This window comes from Onychostruthus taczanowskii, unplaced genomic scaffold (assembly GCF_017590055.1).
Source record: "Onychostruthus taczanowskii isolate IOZ18803 unplaced genomic scaffold, ASM1759005v1 scaffold57, whole genome shotgun sequence".
Lineage (NCBI taxonomy): Eukaryota > Metazoa > Chordata > Aves > Passeriformes > Passeridae > Onychostruthus > Onychostruthus taczanowskii.
In genome coordinates this window covers 225,019-240,862 of record NW_024503346.1, presented here as the reverse complement: position 1 = coordinate 240,862, position 15,844 = coordinate 225,019, and the positions used below count along the sequence as shown (strand labels likewise).

At 40.6% G+C, this 15,844-nt stretch overlaps 1 protein-coding gene across 2 annotated transcripts in view; it reads left to right on the top strand.

Moving 5' to 3' along the window:
• PREX1 (phosphatidylinositol-3,4,5-trisphosphate dependent Rac exchange factor 1) overlaps nucleotides 1-15,844 on the top strand; it is a 123,701-nt gene that overhangs the window by 75,047 nt on the left and 32,810 nt on the right. For both annotated transcript variants that reach the window (XM_041417860.1, XM_041417859.1), the window contains exons 10-16: nucleotides 314-461; nucleotides 3,941-4,041; nucleotides 6,990-7,093; nucleotides 7,774-7,823; nucleotides 11,893-11,968; nucleotides 14,237-14,309; nucleotides 15,582-15,724. In XM_041417860.1, coding sequence (XP_041273794.1) covers nucleotides 314-461; nucleotides 3,941-4,041; nucleotides 6,990-7,093; nucleotides 7,774-7,823; nucleotides 11,893-11,968; nucleotides 14,237-14,309; nucleotides 15,582-15,724 — 695 coding nt within the window. The remainder of the gene's footprint in view (nucleotides 1-313; nucleotides 462-3,940; nucleotides 4,042-6,989; nucleotides 7,094-7,773; nucleotides 7,824-11,892; nucleotides 11,969-14,236; nucleotides 14,310-15,581; nucleotides 15,725-15,844) is intronic.

The following is a 15,844-nucleotide window of genomic DNA, read 5'->3' as shown; positions in this document are numbered from 1 at the left end:
CATTTGTGCTTGGGATTGCCCTGACCCATGCTCATCTTGCTTTGGACTTTCTTCATGTTCTGTAAACCATTCTGTTTTGTGTGGTATGATATAACCACAAGTTTAAAGCTTCTATTTAAAATGTGGAAGAAAAACTGCATCTTGGTGGTGCTAAACTTACCAATGACAGTTTTGTAGTAGATAAAAAATTACCTCATTTCCCCTTCAAATGGAAAATAAGTCAATCAATTTTTGTGTTTCCTCAGCTTTTGACTTCATGGAAACATTTTGTTGGGTGTTAAAGGTCTGAAGGAATTTCTGCTTTGTATTCCAGGTTTGAAACTGGGAATGGAGAGGGATGCATATGTCATGATTGCAGAGAAAGGAGAGAAGCTGTACCAAATGATGATGAGCAAGAAAGTGAACCTTATCAAAGATAGGAGAAGAAAATTAAGTACCGTTCCCAAGTGCTTTCTTGGCAAGTAAGTGGCATTTGAATTGAAAAGGTCTTTTCACGCCAGTTAATGGACTCTAGAATTTCTGGGGATGGCATTGTGACACAGATCAGATGTGCTTTGATGCAGCTTAATTAGAAAGACCATAAGCCCCATTACAGTAGTGATTTTTTAAAAACTAATCATTGATTTTTGTTTCACACCATACACAGGCTGAATAGTGTGACAGCTCACTCTGTTCTACAGTAAGTCATAACAGCTGCTTCAGATCATCCAAAGGAGTAAGAAAACTATCTTAAACTCCCACAAGCTCCAGGCTGTTGGTGGCCTAACCTGGACTCTCTTTGGGATACAAGCAAATGCTTTCCAGGCAATACTTAAATCCAGCAGAACTGTCCAAGCCTCAGGATTGTATTTAGAAGTTTTCTGTTTGTCAGTGTAACAGGCACCAATGAAATTTTGTGCATCCATGTGACCTGGTATGTTTGTTAGAAGTATAGGACTTCATTGGCTGGAAAAAACCTCTTTGATTCAGCTAGATATTACAAAATAATGACAAACTAATTGTGAAGGATGACATATGAGGCAGCAGAAGAGACTGTGGGTGTCTTGGGTCAGTGATTGGCAATGGCAGCAGTGGGGTTGCTGTAGGGACGTGTCCTGTGGGGCTCAGCACTCAGTAGCTGACCTAAGAAGACTTTTCTGCCTCAGCTGTTGATGACTGATGCGATCAGCTGTGGGAAGAAGAAAAGTTCTGAGGCAGTTATGCATTCATTTCCCTTCGCTCTCTGGCCTCTGTAACAGCAGTTTGTAGCAGCATTGCCAGTGCACAGGGCTGGAAGTGTCTTTCTGCCTGGCAGAAGGCAGGCTGGTAGCATAGGTTGGTGATACTTCAGCTAAAAAAAAATAAATCTTGATATTGGAGCAGTAGTTGGTTTTTCTTCTTCACACATATCCTCCACCCCTCGCCCCCCACCCCCAGCTGATCTTGTTGCATTAAAACTGAAACTTTAGATCTGATAATGGCAGTTCTTTTCCATGCTGAAAGAAGTACAAGGTCAGAAACTCACGTTCTTCCAGTGCTGTTATGTATGAATCTATTGTGGGCTCCCTGATATTATGCTTAGTTTCAAGTCCTCTCCAGGATTTCCTGCTACTACTTTTCCGTTTGAAATGTCTGTTTGCTTACAGTCTGTCCTGCTCAATGCCCTCAGTTTGCTTGCTGAGTTTGACAGCAGTTGCTTGCTCAGTTTGACAGCCACCTGACACTCCAGTAGTGAGGACTTGACCTACCTTTGCTAATGGCTAACTGAGCCCAGACTGAGATACCTGCAGGTATCCTGATCTCTTACAAAAGGATTATTTCTCCTAATGTTCTAGCTGTTTCCACAGCAAAAAACTCTGCTGATATCTTTTCTGCATTCACTTGTTGGTATAGTCCTGGGAAACTCCGCTGAGTGCAGCTCAGTCAGTACATTCCAGTCATGACTGGCAGATTTTGTATCATTTCCAGGGTTTTCCCTAAACAATGCTTATTGGCTGTGACCTGTTTATTTTTGCAGATACTCCAGCCTAAGGGAGTCATTGATGACTGTGCTGAGATGTATTTAGTGGTTTTTTTGTTATATGCAGCTGAGAGCAAAAACAATTTTTCTCTTGGTGTGTGAATATCAGCACAATAATCAGAATATCTCATAATTCAGGAGATAAAATGGTTTTTTTGGGGAAAACAGCATGATCTAATCCTGACTCATCACTATTCTCAGAATTCACAGAATGACCAGGTTGGAAGAGACCTTAAAGATCGTTGAGTCCGAACACCTCAACTAAACCATGGCACCCAGTGCCACATCCAGTCTTCTTTTAAACACATCCAGGGGTGGTGACTCCACCACCTCCCTTGGCAGGCCATTCCAGAACTTTATCACTCTTTCAGTGAAACGTTCCTAATATCCAACCTATAATTCCCTTGATGCAGCTTGAGACTGTGTCCTCTGGTTCTGTCAGTGCTGCCTGGTGAAAGAGACCAACCCCACCTGAGCATAGCCACCTTTCAGGAAGCTGTTGAGAGTGTTAAGGTCACCGCTGAGTCTCCTTTTCTCCAGGCTGAATACCCCCAGCTCCCTCAGTGGTTCCTCACAGGGCTCATGTTTCCAACCCCTCTCCAGCCTTGTTGCCTCCTCTGGATGCACTCGAGCATCTCAACGTCCTTCCCAAACTGAGGGGCCAGAGCTGGACACAGCACTCACGGTGCGACCTCACCAGTGCCACTAATCTGGCTTTAGGGACTTCACAAAACTCTACTGGTTTCCATGGGAATATCCTGGCATAGCTGAACAGATTCTGCTGCTTTTTCTATACTATGACAGCTACATAGTAGCCCCTCAGCAAACCAAAGTTTTGAGTCCTGAAGTTGTTTTGCTATTCTAAAGGCAAAATGCAAATAATTCCTATAGCTTAGAGCAGTCAGTGCTGATAAATACAAAGAGATTAAAAATACTTCAGTTAAAGCCCACAGGTGGAGACATGGATACTGGCTTTGTTAAGCAGCAACCTTCTGCACATTGGCAATCACCCAAGTGTTTTACTGAACTCACATTTCCCATAAGTTGCTCTACTTTCATATATTCCTTTTGTTCGTCTCCATGACTGTAACACATTTCTAGCATAATTGCTAATTACCCTGGCAAACAGGTCAGTCCTCTGGGGCTCTGACAGAGCTGGTTTGCTATGGCTGCTTTTTTGCACTTCCTTTCCAATGAACATCCTACATATCTATCAGTTTTTTTGCTTTTATTCTGCCTATGTGTGCAGCTCTGCCCCTCAACAGAGAGGTTTTGCTTTGTGCTGCATGAGCAGCAGGTGAGATTTAGCATCTTCTGTGTATAAATTAGAAGCATGCTTTATGTAATCTGCCAGGCACCACCTCCAGAAAATGACCTTAAATTAGCGTGTCAGTGGGACTCATGCTGTCTGTTACTGCTCTGTACTGCTTGAATTCAGTAGGTTGAGTCTTTTTTCCTAAGTCCTAATGTGATTGCATTAAAGCCAATCCAGTTACACTGTGGAACTCGGGACAAGAAGTCAAATCATGAACACTACTTGGATAGGTAACTTGGGAATAAGTAGCTGGAAAGGGAGGATACCCTACTGTTGAACTTGGTTTAGGGTCCTCAGTTAATCTTGCTTGCTAGTATTAGCCCATGGATGTCTGGATTGCTCTATAGGATAAGGATTTGCATCATCCTTATGGATACAGCCGTGTCGTCTTTTCTTTTGTGTGCACACTGTCAGTGAGCTTAGGGCAATGATGGGAAGAGGCTAAATCTTCTGCAGAGCATTTCCTCCAGGAATGTAGGAAATTAAGCCACTGGGTAGAGGTGCCATTGCTTACAACAGTTTTCACACCTGCTTCAAGGAGAGTCTTCTGTGGTTGGCTGATGACTCGCAGAGGCAAGAGCCTGCTGCGACTTGGAGCTAACTGTGTGTTCTGCTCCCCTTTGCAGCGAGTTTGTATCCTGGCTCACTGAGATTGGAGAGATAAGCAAACCAGAGGAAGGGGTCAACCTGGGACAGGCACTATTGGAAAATGGAATAATTCATCATGGTGAGTGTGCCATAGAAAGATACCAGATTTCAGTAATGCCCTGGAAATAAGGGTGGGAAACTTACTGAAGCTGTTCACATGATGTTCAAATACTTTCTGCTGCCATACCCATCAAATCCTCAAAATGTTTAGTGATTTTTGGGGTTAATGACTGGGCAAATTTATGCCATGAAAAGAGGGCATGTTTGGTATCCAGAAAGTGTTTGATTTCTCTACAGCATCTTAGTTGGGGAGTATATCAGCTGTATATTCCTTTGTACTATGTGTGTTTGAAAATGTGTTGCAGTCATAAGTACAGCTTTGCACATGAAACATCAGCAATCCAGGGAAGAGTGGAGCAGTGCTCTTTTAGACCGGGGCACAGGTGATGGGTCATTGAAATGACTCTGCTCGTTGCAAAAGAAAGAGATGATGGAGGGTTTGTTGTGTTTCCAGCTCATTTGGCAAGAATGTCTTTCTTTAAAATAGTGAGGGACTGTATTTCTTCATCTCACCCAGTTGATGACCTTGAAGTGTTGTGATGAGGTGTTCTAGAAGGGTAGGACAGAACTTTAAAAAGTGCAGCATGACTGAAGTATGCTTGTCTGAAAATTTTCTGCGCTACCTGCATTTCTACTAAAAGGTCATTATCCATATTACATTGTTTAAATTTAATTTAAGAGCAACACAGTCCTACTCTAATTAAACAGCAAATACCCAATTTCAGCGTTCAGGTGAGTTTAGCTGCAAAATGCACATCAAGGAATACTGTAGATGGGTCTTAAGTCACCACTGGTCTACATTTTCTTACAGTCTCTCTGAAATCAGTTTAAATAAGGGAGCCATTTAATTAGGCTAGTCTTGCTTTAACCTCTTAGTTACCTAGCACAACAACCTTGTCTTTCAGGTGACAGTAATACTGTAAAGAAATTGTGTATGTTAGCTTCTTTTAATTAGCACATACAACGTGTTATAAGCAGTTCCATAGTCCTTCATGCACATATGCTTCCATCTCCACATACCAAGATATGCTTTCAGGTACATTCAGCCTTTGAAGAGTTTGGAGCATCAGCTCAAAAGCACTGAACACTTTTGAAAACTTGGTTTTGGAGAACTGAAGCACTCTGGCTCCAGTGTGGAGGGATCCCTCTTTAAATGAGGAATACTCTTTGCACTCACACCCTTACTGGCCTGCCTTCTGAATGTGCACACATGCACTACTGGTGCAGAAAGCTCTCCGTGGTATTTCGTGTGACTGTTTACCTTGCCATAAGTTCATACTTTTCATACTTCGACACTTTCATCAGTTTTTTTTCTCTTAACTCAAATCTACACTTCAAAAGTTGTGCTGTTAGATCTACTGCTCTCCTTGTTCAAATGCACTCAGTAAGATGCATCTGGTGTGGTTTTAGTGTGACCTCAGAGTTCCTGATGTTCATGTTTTCAACGAAAGTTACTTTTAAACATTGGAAGGTACTTGTAATGAAAAGCATGAAAGTATCCTATAATGTCTCCTAATAAAAGCAATAGCCTATAAGCAGCATAATAAGATCCTTAACCCCATTATGCATTAGGCAATTATATTTTATGTTTCATTTTCACTTGACACAACGTTGTTGCTCTCTCAGCCTGCTTGAGAAGCAGGGCCATAGAAGATTGCTAAATGCTGAGCACCGTGTATTTTGTCCTGAAATTTCCTCCTTATATTCTTTAGTTCTGGCTGTTTTATCTGGGACTGCTGATGGGAGAGTTCTGGTACCCGTCACAGGGCACAGAATTGATCAGAACCTGATCTGTGTGCCAGACACAGAAGACCCTTTCTGCTAACTCAGTTCTCAAATCTCCGACTGTGTTCCGGTACTTTGGAGTCTGCCTAACCCAGGGGATTGTCTTCAGTCATCCAGAGGAGCTAGTTTTTTCAGGTTAATCAGATGTAGGTTAAGATGCATCTTAAATAGTGTAAATCCATATTTTCTCTCAGTTCATCAAATGGTGCATTCAAAGTATTCAGGAGTGCTCCGGCGCTGAGATCTGATCATGGTTTTGGGATGGTGGCAAAGGCAGGGAAGAGTGCAGTGACTCAGCTACTCTGCCTTACCTGTTCTCCAGATTTCCTCTTTATTGTTGGAACTGTCTTGCATTAAATCAGGGTGGGGACAATGGCATTTCTCTGCTACATACTGTAAAATCTGCAGGATACTCTATTACTTTGTTTTCATTTGCTCAGTTTTTGACACTTAAAATTGCCAATTATTTACTACTCAGTGAAACAAATTACTTCTACTAGTTACTAAATTACCATCTTCAGGATGAGGGTTTCCCACCTCTGCCTTCCGTGGAAATAGTTTGCCTTAGAATAGAGACTGGATAAACCTACATGTAATTGGATGTAGACTTCAGCTGTCTTCTAGTCTAATGCATTTGATAAATCTGAATCTGAGTATGTTTTTTAACTATTTTCTGACTTTGGCCAGTGCATCTTTTGAAATGGCTCTTGATCACATTGAAACATCTTTTGTGTCCTCACCTTTGAAGCCCATCAGCAGATAGCATGGCCCGATAAGATTTTAACTGTAGTACTGTGGCATGGCTTTTCTGGGTGAAAAAAACCCAGTCTAATTTTTAGAAGGAACTCACTGGTAACTATAAGAACCATGACAGAAGAACACTTCTCTGGCAGCTGTAGTTTCTGCCACCAGCATGCTTCTGCTTTTGGAGTTGTAGGGTTTTGGGCAACTCCAAAAATGGCTGTAAGTGCTGTGATAACTGTTGTGGGAATTTGCAGCACTTTGTTCAAAACTCATCGAGAAAGGTCAGATGTTCCCAATTCCCTTCACTAGGACTGTTTCCAAAGGCTTACATAAACTGAATCTGATGTAAAATTTTAAAAAATCCAGTTTTTACCAACTGGCCTGTAAAGAACATGGTGGGGACAAAAAACAATTTAAATTATCCTGCTGATGTTTTAGTTTCAGATAAGCACCAGTTTAAGAATGAGCAGGTGATGTACAGATTTCGCTATGATGATGGAACATACAAGCCAAGAAGCGAATTGGAAGACATCGTGTCCAAGGTTTGCGTTATCATTCTTAGCTGGAACCTTGTGATTTGCATCAAGAAGTTTGCTCTCCCTCTGAATGTCATTGACCTGATGTGTGGGAGATTGCCATTGCTGTTGATCTGTGTTGTATTGAGCTGTCCATCCTAATGCCACATTAGGGAGAGGAAGCATAGTCTAGCAATGAACACCAATCCAGTTCTGACTGCACCCAAGACTGCTGATTGCAATCCCAGTAGAGTAACAAAAGGTTTTAAAACAGTTGGTGGTAACACGTCTCCTGCAAATCTGGGCATTATGGTCCAGAGGGACAGAAGAGATCAGTATTTAACTGTTCCTAATAACTGTTTGTAAAATGAGTTCTGTTGGTCCCATATTTGTCCACATACCTTTTAAGAAATTTGATTTTTTTCTTATGGACATTGGTTAATGGGTTAATTGTGAGGAAGGATTAATGGAGAAAATGTTGGAATGGAGGTGATTAGAAGTAAAAAGAGATTTCTGGCTGTTGGAAGCCAGGAAGGAAGAAAAAATGTTTGACAGAGAGGCTAAAGGACAGGTTTTGAATATCAGTATTAATAAATAAAAAATTCCAGCTGAGGAGAGATGTCAGTGTCCAGGTGTTTTAGCATTAGCTAGTAAGTGTTTGTTTGAAAAGGAAAAAGCTGCTAACACTCTCCTCTTCCATTCTTCAGGGGGTGAGGCTGTACTGCCGACTGCACTGCCTGTATACTCCAGTGGTCAAGTAAGCTCCCTTTCGTGATCCCTTTGTATTTATTATCTGGCTTTGTTAAAAGCATGATGTTACTATTGAAATCTTTTTTTTTTCTTACTATAAGCAATAATTTTCTGAATTTTCTTGGCTCTTCTACTGCTCTTGCATCTCCACAGCTTAGATCTGTAGTTGCAGTGCTGCCACTAGAGGATGTTGGAACTGGGGATTCAGGGAGCGTGAGCAGCTGGGTGTGGTTACAGTGGCTTTGATTCAGGGCAGATGTGGTGCCCCATGTGGTGGGGATTGTAGTTGCTATATTATTTGGGTTATAGAAAATGTCAACAGATGCTGAAGTGGTGTAAACAGATTCCAGTGTGGTTCTATGATTCTGTCATTCAGAGCACCCTAAACAAACAAAAGCCAGTCTGAAGCAGAATAAAAGCTGAAGCTGTAATGTAAAGAAACGCTGAAAGTTTTGTGTGGAATCCTAAGAATTTGGTCTGCATAAATTACTGCTGAAGAATTGAGATGGCCTGCAAGTGCTAGGTAACTCTTCCCAGAACCCAGAAAACGATGTTCAGATGTTGTTTACCTTACTGTGACATCAGATGAACCTGATGGCCTGTAATGGAAACCACCCTGAACTCTGTAGTTGTTCTACAACTGCATGGAAGATTAGGCATTTTCACTTAAGAGAACTTAATTTTTTACAAATAAAAAACTGATGAGAAAAAAAAAAAAATCTAGTGGAGATGGCTGGATTCCCAAATTCAACAAAACTGACCTCTTGTCCATGAGTACAACTTGTACAACTGAATTTTCCCTGAGAGATGCCACTGTCTTGCTAAAAGGAGCTGCAATGATAGTTACAGTTTATAAGTAATAAATTTGCACCATTAGAACTCTTGGGGTTTTTCCCAGAATAACTGTTCTACAGTGACACAGATTTCACTTAGCCCAAAAGGTGTGGAGAGAGCAGGAAAGCATGATGCTGCCACTGGCAGACAAAATGACTCTGTAGGTGCACATATGTATTTGCATGCACACATTTCATCCCTGAAGATGGCAATTCATATGCAGAGTAGAAATAATGGGAAGTGAAGTTCAAAAAATGTCCCTGACCTCAGGGTACCCACAAACTGAAGTGGATTTACTCGAATGCTTTAGGGAATCAACAAGGACAAAGTAACAGGCCCATCTTGTGGTGTTTTGTCAATGTGCTATTTTTGTAATAGCTTCCCAGCTGGAGAAGCTATTGGGATAGCTTCTCATATCAGGATTGATCTGTGTTAGTGACATCATGAACACAAACTGTGTATAATCAATGAAAGGTACCAGACTTTCCAAAATTTTAGGATCCTTCTGAATGGATTTAATTCTCAGTATATTTAGGCTCTTCTGTCTTTCTCTTTCTTTTCCTTCTTCCTTTTATAGCCATGTTAGAAAACCTAATCTCTCAGGCTGTCATTGTTTTGTCTTCTTATCATGAGTTTTTGCCTCTGACAAGCCTCACCTTAGCCTAAGGAAGATAGCTTTTGCCAAGTTTGATGCCATTGCTCTGCGCTGTGCCTTTGGGTCACTGCTGTATCTGGCATCTTAGGACTGCTGATCCCTTCACTCATGCTGCCTTTTCTGGCACAACCTTCCTTCTAGAAAATTGGCAAAGCTGCTTGGAGTAGCAGGTACATGTTCCACAGAGGTCTGGAGGAATCACGAATTCAAAACTGTTTTACTGACAACCTTGAGATACAATCCTACTTAGTTTTATTCCCTGGAAGCCTTGGAGTTTCTAGTAGTCTTTGCCTTTATATTTTTCCTCAAGTAAAATCTTGACACCCTGTCACTTTGAGGGCAAGACGATGTACACTACTGGAAACAAATCATGCTACTTTAGGGATTGAAGTATAAAAAGTAAAACATTTTGAAAATTCTGAATGTATCTCTGATGTATTTCTGGGAAGTTGTGAGGTGAGAGAACTTATTCCCATTTATGTATGTGATGGACAGTATGTCAGTGCATTGCTGGGCTAGACCCTGTGAAGATATTCCATTCCTCTAGTTTCTGCGAGGCACCAAGGTTCTGCCAAAATTTCAGTGGTTCCCACCTCTGTATTTGACTGTTCACCTGAAATTCATCGTTCTGGATAACGTTCTATGTTTCATGTTCTGCTCCTGTTCAGGGTACATTGAAATGGGGAGAAAAGAGAATGAACTAAAATTTATTCTGACCAGCACTGACCTGCAAGCAGGGAAAGACTGGGCCTTGGACCAAGATTGGTGGCACCTTATTAAAACTGTCAGCATCTCTAGGAAATATTTGAGAGTTACTTCTTGTCTGGAACTCCATACTCATTAGTGCTCAATATTTTTATGTTTTCCTTTATTATGCTGACATTTCAAAAGTACATTTCCCCAAGATGAGAATGTGAGAGGGGAAGTCTGCCCAGAAAACTCCTGCTGATTTGTGCTGTGTTTAGAGCATTATTGGGAGACAAATTGAAAACTGTGTGTAAGCACTATGAGGAAAGCTTTTTTCCTGAGGACACATTACTGGAAATGCTGTCATGTTTTGTTGGTTTTTTTCCAAGCTCTGAAAGTCCCACTTTTCTTTCCATTTCTCACACCTTGCATTCTGCAAACACACAGACATTTCTGCTGCATTTATTTCAGTCAGTCACAACATATTTATATCTGTAGATGATTAGTAAAAGGAACAGGATTGGGTAGGACAGGTTTTAGATGGTGCTTGGATATTAGATTTTTAGGGAAAAGGCAGTATTGGATAGTATGGTGCTAATGAAAGAGGCTGATTTGCCAGAACTGAAGAATAAAGTCTTGTCTTGGCCGGCCTCGTGGATCCGTCCGGACTGTGAAACAGCCCCAGTGGCTGTGCTTCCTTCTACAGTCATGCCAGCTGAGCTCAAGCTTCAAACACAAGGACCACCCCAAGGCTGAGAGAGGAATTAATTCTTCATATCTATTCAGGATTTGGCCTCTCTGCTGAGATTCTCAATGAGCGGGAGCCAATTAATGCAAATTAATTGTGGTAATGGCTTTTGTGATGTGGAACTAGGAACTGGATCAAGACCATGAAACTTATTTCACATGGGCCAGTAAAAAGCCTTAAAATTGCTTTTATGATCTTCCAAACTGGATTAAATCCAGTGACCTTGGAGGTGAAAGGTGTTAGAGCCCAGTGTCCTAAGCCACCTATGCCTCTTGTATCTGTATCAAAATTCTTTAGAAATATTTCACAAAAGGCTAAAGCCATCAATTATCTCCATGGCTCTGAGAAGAGAAATGGAAGAAAACTGCAAAAAGCATCAAGTTACAGTACGGTTCCTTTTCCTTCTTGCAGGAACAGTGCTGTTCTCTGCAAGGGCTGGGTGTGAGCTGGTGCCAGTTGTGTTACAACAACTAAACACAACCCTGCCTATTTACAATGACTGAAGTTATCTAATTCCATTAAAGGATACTGCATATTATACTAGTGTCTGGCTATTATGTGTTATTTTACTAAAGGAAGTGAAATCTGAACAAGTGTGGAAAATCTCTCTTGACAAAATAGACTAAAAGCTGCCTAATTCCATGAGCCTCACTAAAAGGAGGCAGAGAGGGAATGTGTAGAGTCCCTGTATATGAATACCTTAATAGGTAAATGCTAGAGAAGAATTTTTGAAGCTTATAGATGGGACTGGTACTGAGCTAAAACATGTAAGCTGGACATCAATGGATTTTGGATGATTTCCAGCCAGAAAAGTGTGAATTTTAGTGGGACTGCTGGTGGCAGTATTCTAACCTGAGTTACAGCAGCAGCTTAGGACATCTGTGAAAAGAATCTTCTGGCTGCCCCTGGTGGGAATGTGAGCTCCCTGAAGATGGCTCTAAACAACCTCCAGAGAAATTTTAAGTAACACTTCTTTGTGTTGATTTGAAGTATCTTCCTAATTGAAGCTGCTAGAGAAGTTTAAAACTTTCTACAGAGAAAAGATGGCTGCTTAGTAGTAGTAGGTCACAACAGTATATATATAGGTTTAGAGTGTAAAAGAAATGTATACCTTTTTGTCCTGATTTTCCCTGAATTCTCTTTCTTAATTAGAGACCGTGACTACCACCTCAAGACATACAAATCAGTAATCCCTGCAAGTAAACTAGTGGACTGGCTTATTGCACAGGTAAGAAAAGTTTTAAGATACTCTCTTTGCTAAGAAGCACTTCATAATCCTAAAACTTTCCTTTTTCAGTTTATCAGTGGAAAATTTAAAAGTGGTTTGGTTGCTGCTCTTACCTGTGTGCATCTGCTTTCTTTCCTCCTCCCAGGAAGCTGTGAACAGTCTTGCTCTGAGACCATCTGCTGGGTTTACACATCCCAAAGCACCCAGCCACCATGATTAGGGCTTTAGGCATCACATCATTACCAAAACTAGACAGCAACAGTAATAATTGTAACGGTGGCAGTAGTAATAAAAGTAATGTGCTCTGGACATGCTTCTTCACTCTGGTACTGACTGCAAACTGTTTCTGTAATTCTGATGACTCAAATGGAGAGACTGTATGGAATAAACCTAAGTTAGCATGTCAAAACTAATGTATCAAGTTTCACATCTAGTTTCTGTATGAAAATGTTGAGATGCATTTTGTCAAGATTCATCATTGTAAATGGCTCTATTTTCTGAAGATTTTCTTTACTGCCCTTATTGTCTTTGGGCAAATACCTACATAACATTTAGAAGCACTTAGTGAGCTGAAAAAATTAAAGCTATTGTTTTCTAATTAAAGAATGCTGTTTTGCTAGGGGAATGTTTTGAGGCCAAGGTAACATCATCAGGAGTAGACAAATCTAGTTTAGACCCTTCCTATGCAAAGATTTTGTTGCCTAGGACAAACATAGACTGCTAAAGGTTTAAGATGGTAATATTAGAAAGCATTTCTCCTCCAGTTTATTTACAGTTGAAAGAACAAATTGGGATTTTTAAATCCCAGTCTCTGTAAAATAAACTACCCATTTATCCCATAAAATAACACAATGTAAGCATTGAGCATTGTCTCATGAGAGGATGTTGAAAATGAGAGAAGACTTGTGAAGACTTGAAATTAGTTCACAGTAAAAGTTAAACTTTTGGTTTCTTAAAGCTATTTTCTTGGCTTTCCTTGTGTGATGACATGGTCATGCAAGTGTTTCAGAACTGCCTTGATACCTTTTCTACCAAGACAACAGTATTTAGTTCTTAATTTGTAAGTGTTGTATCTTTTCTGCTCTCAGCCTCTTCAACAAAAGCTAGTATGCTGTGGATTGGCCAGAGCTGATCCTGTCTTTAAATAATGCTGCTGCACCATAGTGATGGGCTTTGCCAGCATTTGCTTGGCAAATAACTACTGCTCTCCTTAGTGACATTTGAAGTTGGACTAATGTTCTGCTGGCAAGATCAGAGGGTGCTTGAAACACTGTGTTTTTGCTTAAAACAAAGTCAGTACACTACCCTACAGCTGTTATGAGAGCTTTTGGGTATCTAGTTCTTCAGATGGAGGGGAGAAAAGGTGTAATACTTGTGGAGGATACAGCTTCTTGTTAAATAGGACTGCAAGTAATACACTGAAATTGCTTCTGTTGCCAGAGCAGCGGGTGCCCTCCCTGATGGAATGAGCTGAGGAGCTGCTCTCACTGAGAGAGCAGACACCAGGTTCCCCTGTGTCCATTTGCTCATCTTGCTTCAAGGGACCAGTGTTAACAACCTTTCTAAGACTAGTAGTGCCTTCTGATTTTTAGCAGCACTGTTTAAAACTTACTTGTCTGCCTAAAAAGTGCAACCAAGTTTGTAAAGTCTTCACTTGTGGCTGCAAATTAGCACATACATTGAGAAAACTAGGCATTTTTAGCTATTTATCTGACTTGCAGATATAAAGCTTTAGGCTGCCATTTCAGGGAAGTCTGTAAATTTGCAAGTCACCTTTGGTACCTGTTTTGAATGACTACACTCAAGGCTTCAGGTGGTGAGAAACAGAAGCCTTTGTAATCTGCTGTGTAAGCAAACTGCCACTGTAGTTTTAACCTGTCTGACCTTTAGAGTTCACATACTTAACTTTTTCTCCCTTGAGCTGAATATGGATGGGATCTCTCAGCTTCAAAGGAGGAGTTTTATTGTCTGTGACTAATAGGTCCTGAAGTCCAACACTCTGATTTCAAATAAAATGTCTTTACATTGAGATAATATGGTGTCTTTCCCCAGTGCTGGTCCTTGATCCCCTGGTTCCTGTAGGAGGGAGAGATGCTGTCTGGAGGAATGAAAAGTGTTTGGGCAATGGGATACCTGTTTTAATGGCTTACTGTTGTTCCCTACACAGATCATCCTGTTAATTTCAGAGCTGCAAGCCATGCAGTGGGGAAAGGGGAATAATTTGTCTCAGAAAATGGTCTGAGGTGTAACGTTAGTCTCCTTTTCTAGGGAGACTGTCAGACTCGGGAGGAGGCTGTCGCACTGGGCGTGGGACTCTGCAATAACGGCTTCATGCACCACGGTAATGCAGCAGTTTTGTTTCCCCCAGCAGATGAAATGAGCTCTTACTTCAGTCAGATTAGCTATTCTAGACTGTGTCATACATGCTGTGTGCACAATTTGCAGGCATTCCTGCACGTCCTTCTAGAACACAGTCCTCAAGCTAATACATGGCTAAGCCTGGTGCCTTCCCAAGGGAAGCCACTTGCTGATAATTATGGGAAGCACTGAAGGGATTAGACAAGCTAGGAGGAGCATGTTTTTTCACTGCATCTATTCCAGAGCCATGTGAGCAATGCACAAGCCAAGTGCTGTCCTGAAATAACACCAAAAAATATCAGCTGTTAAGTAAAATTGCCTAGTTCTTGCCTCTTGGATAGCAAACACAATCCTCAGTGCTGAGGCATCCAAATCTGAAGTGCCAAATTGCCAATTTAGAATGATCCATCCTCAAACAGGGGAAGTAAACAAATCACATCTGTATCAGTATGAAATAGAACATACAAGTCCTAAGAATAAACATAGTTTGTCAAATGAAACATTCAGTTTTAGTCATAGATAACATTTGCTCACTGTATTTTGAATAGTGTTTCTGAGAGCAGATTATTGTAAATTACTAATGGAGAACTTTCATGGTAGTTAGTGTAAGAGTAGTTGGGGTCTTTTTAAAAGAATTTGGTCTGTTCTGAGCCCATGCAAACTTATGGCATTTATTGCATCCTTTGTCAAGGAAGACCTTTGCATAAGTACCTGTTGAATGTAGGACTTGCTCATCACTTGCTGCTTTTATTTGAAGGCCCCATGTCTCATATTTGAAAAACTAGTAAAGAACTTTTTCATGCCTTCTAGAATTTTGTAGATGTCATTTCCCTCTCAGTTATTTTTTTTTAAGTTGAGCCTTAGTCTACGTGGACACCTTACATGCTTTTAAACAGCCCCTTTACCCCTCCTTGCTCCTTTTATAGTTTTCTTATATTCATTTGAATGTAGGAAAGGAGTGTGAGGTTTTGAGTAGCATCTTCCTTCCAGGAGGATCTTTTGCATTTTATATAAATTCTGCATGCTAGGGAGGTCACATCATGTCATGAGCTACTATGCACTGGAGAAAATTCTTGTCCTAAATACAGAATTAGCTTAACAATACAGAGCTGAGGAACTGACTGATACAGATGCATCCGGCCTGTGCTCTGTAAAGATGGGGGAAATATTTAGAATTACCTTTAACTTTCTTCTCTGTTTCTCTTTTTTTTCTCCATGTAAATGCATGTATGTATTTCATATTTATAATTTCCAGTCCTGGAGAAAAGTGAATTTAAGGATGAATCCTTATATTTCCGCTTTTATGCTGATGAGGAGATGGAGGGTACCAGTTCCAAGAGCAAACAATTACGTAATGACTTCAAACTCGTGGAAAATATCTTGGGAAAGAATCTTCTGGTAAGAAATATGTGAATGTGTAAACCTTGATGTTTCTGCTAAGATGGTATTGTTTTATAATAGAGGAGAATAATGAGAGAGTAAAATTAAAATGGGCAATTGCATGTGTAGCTAGGTTTT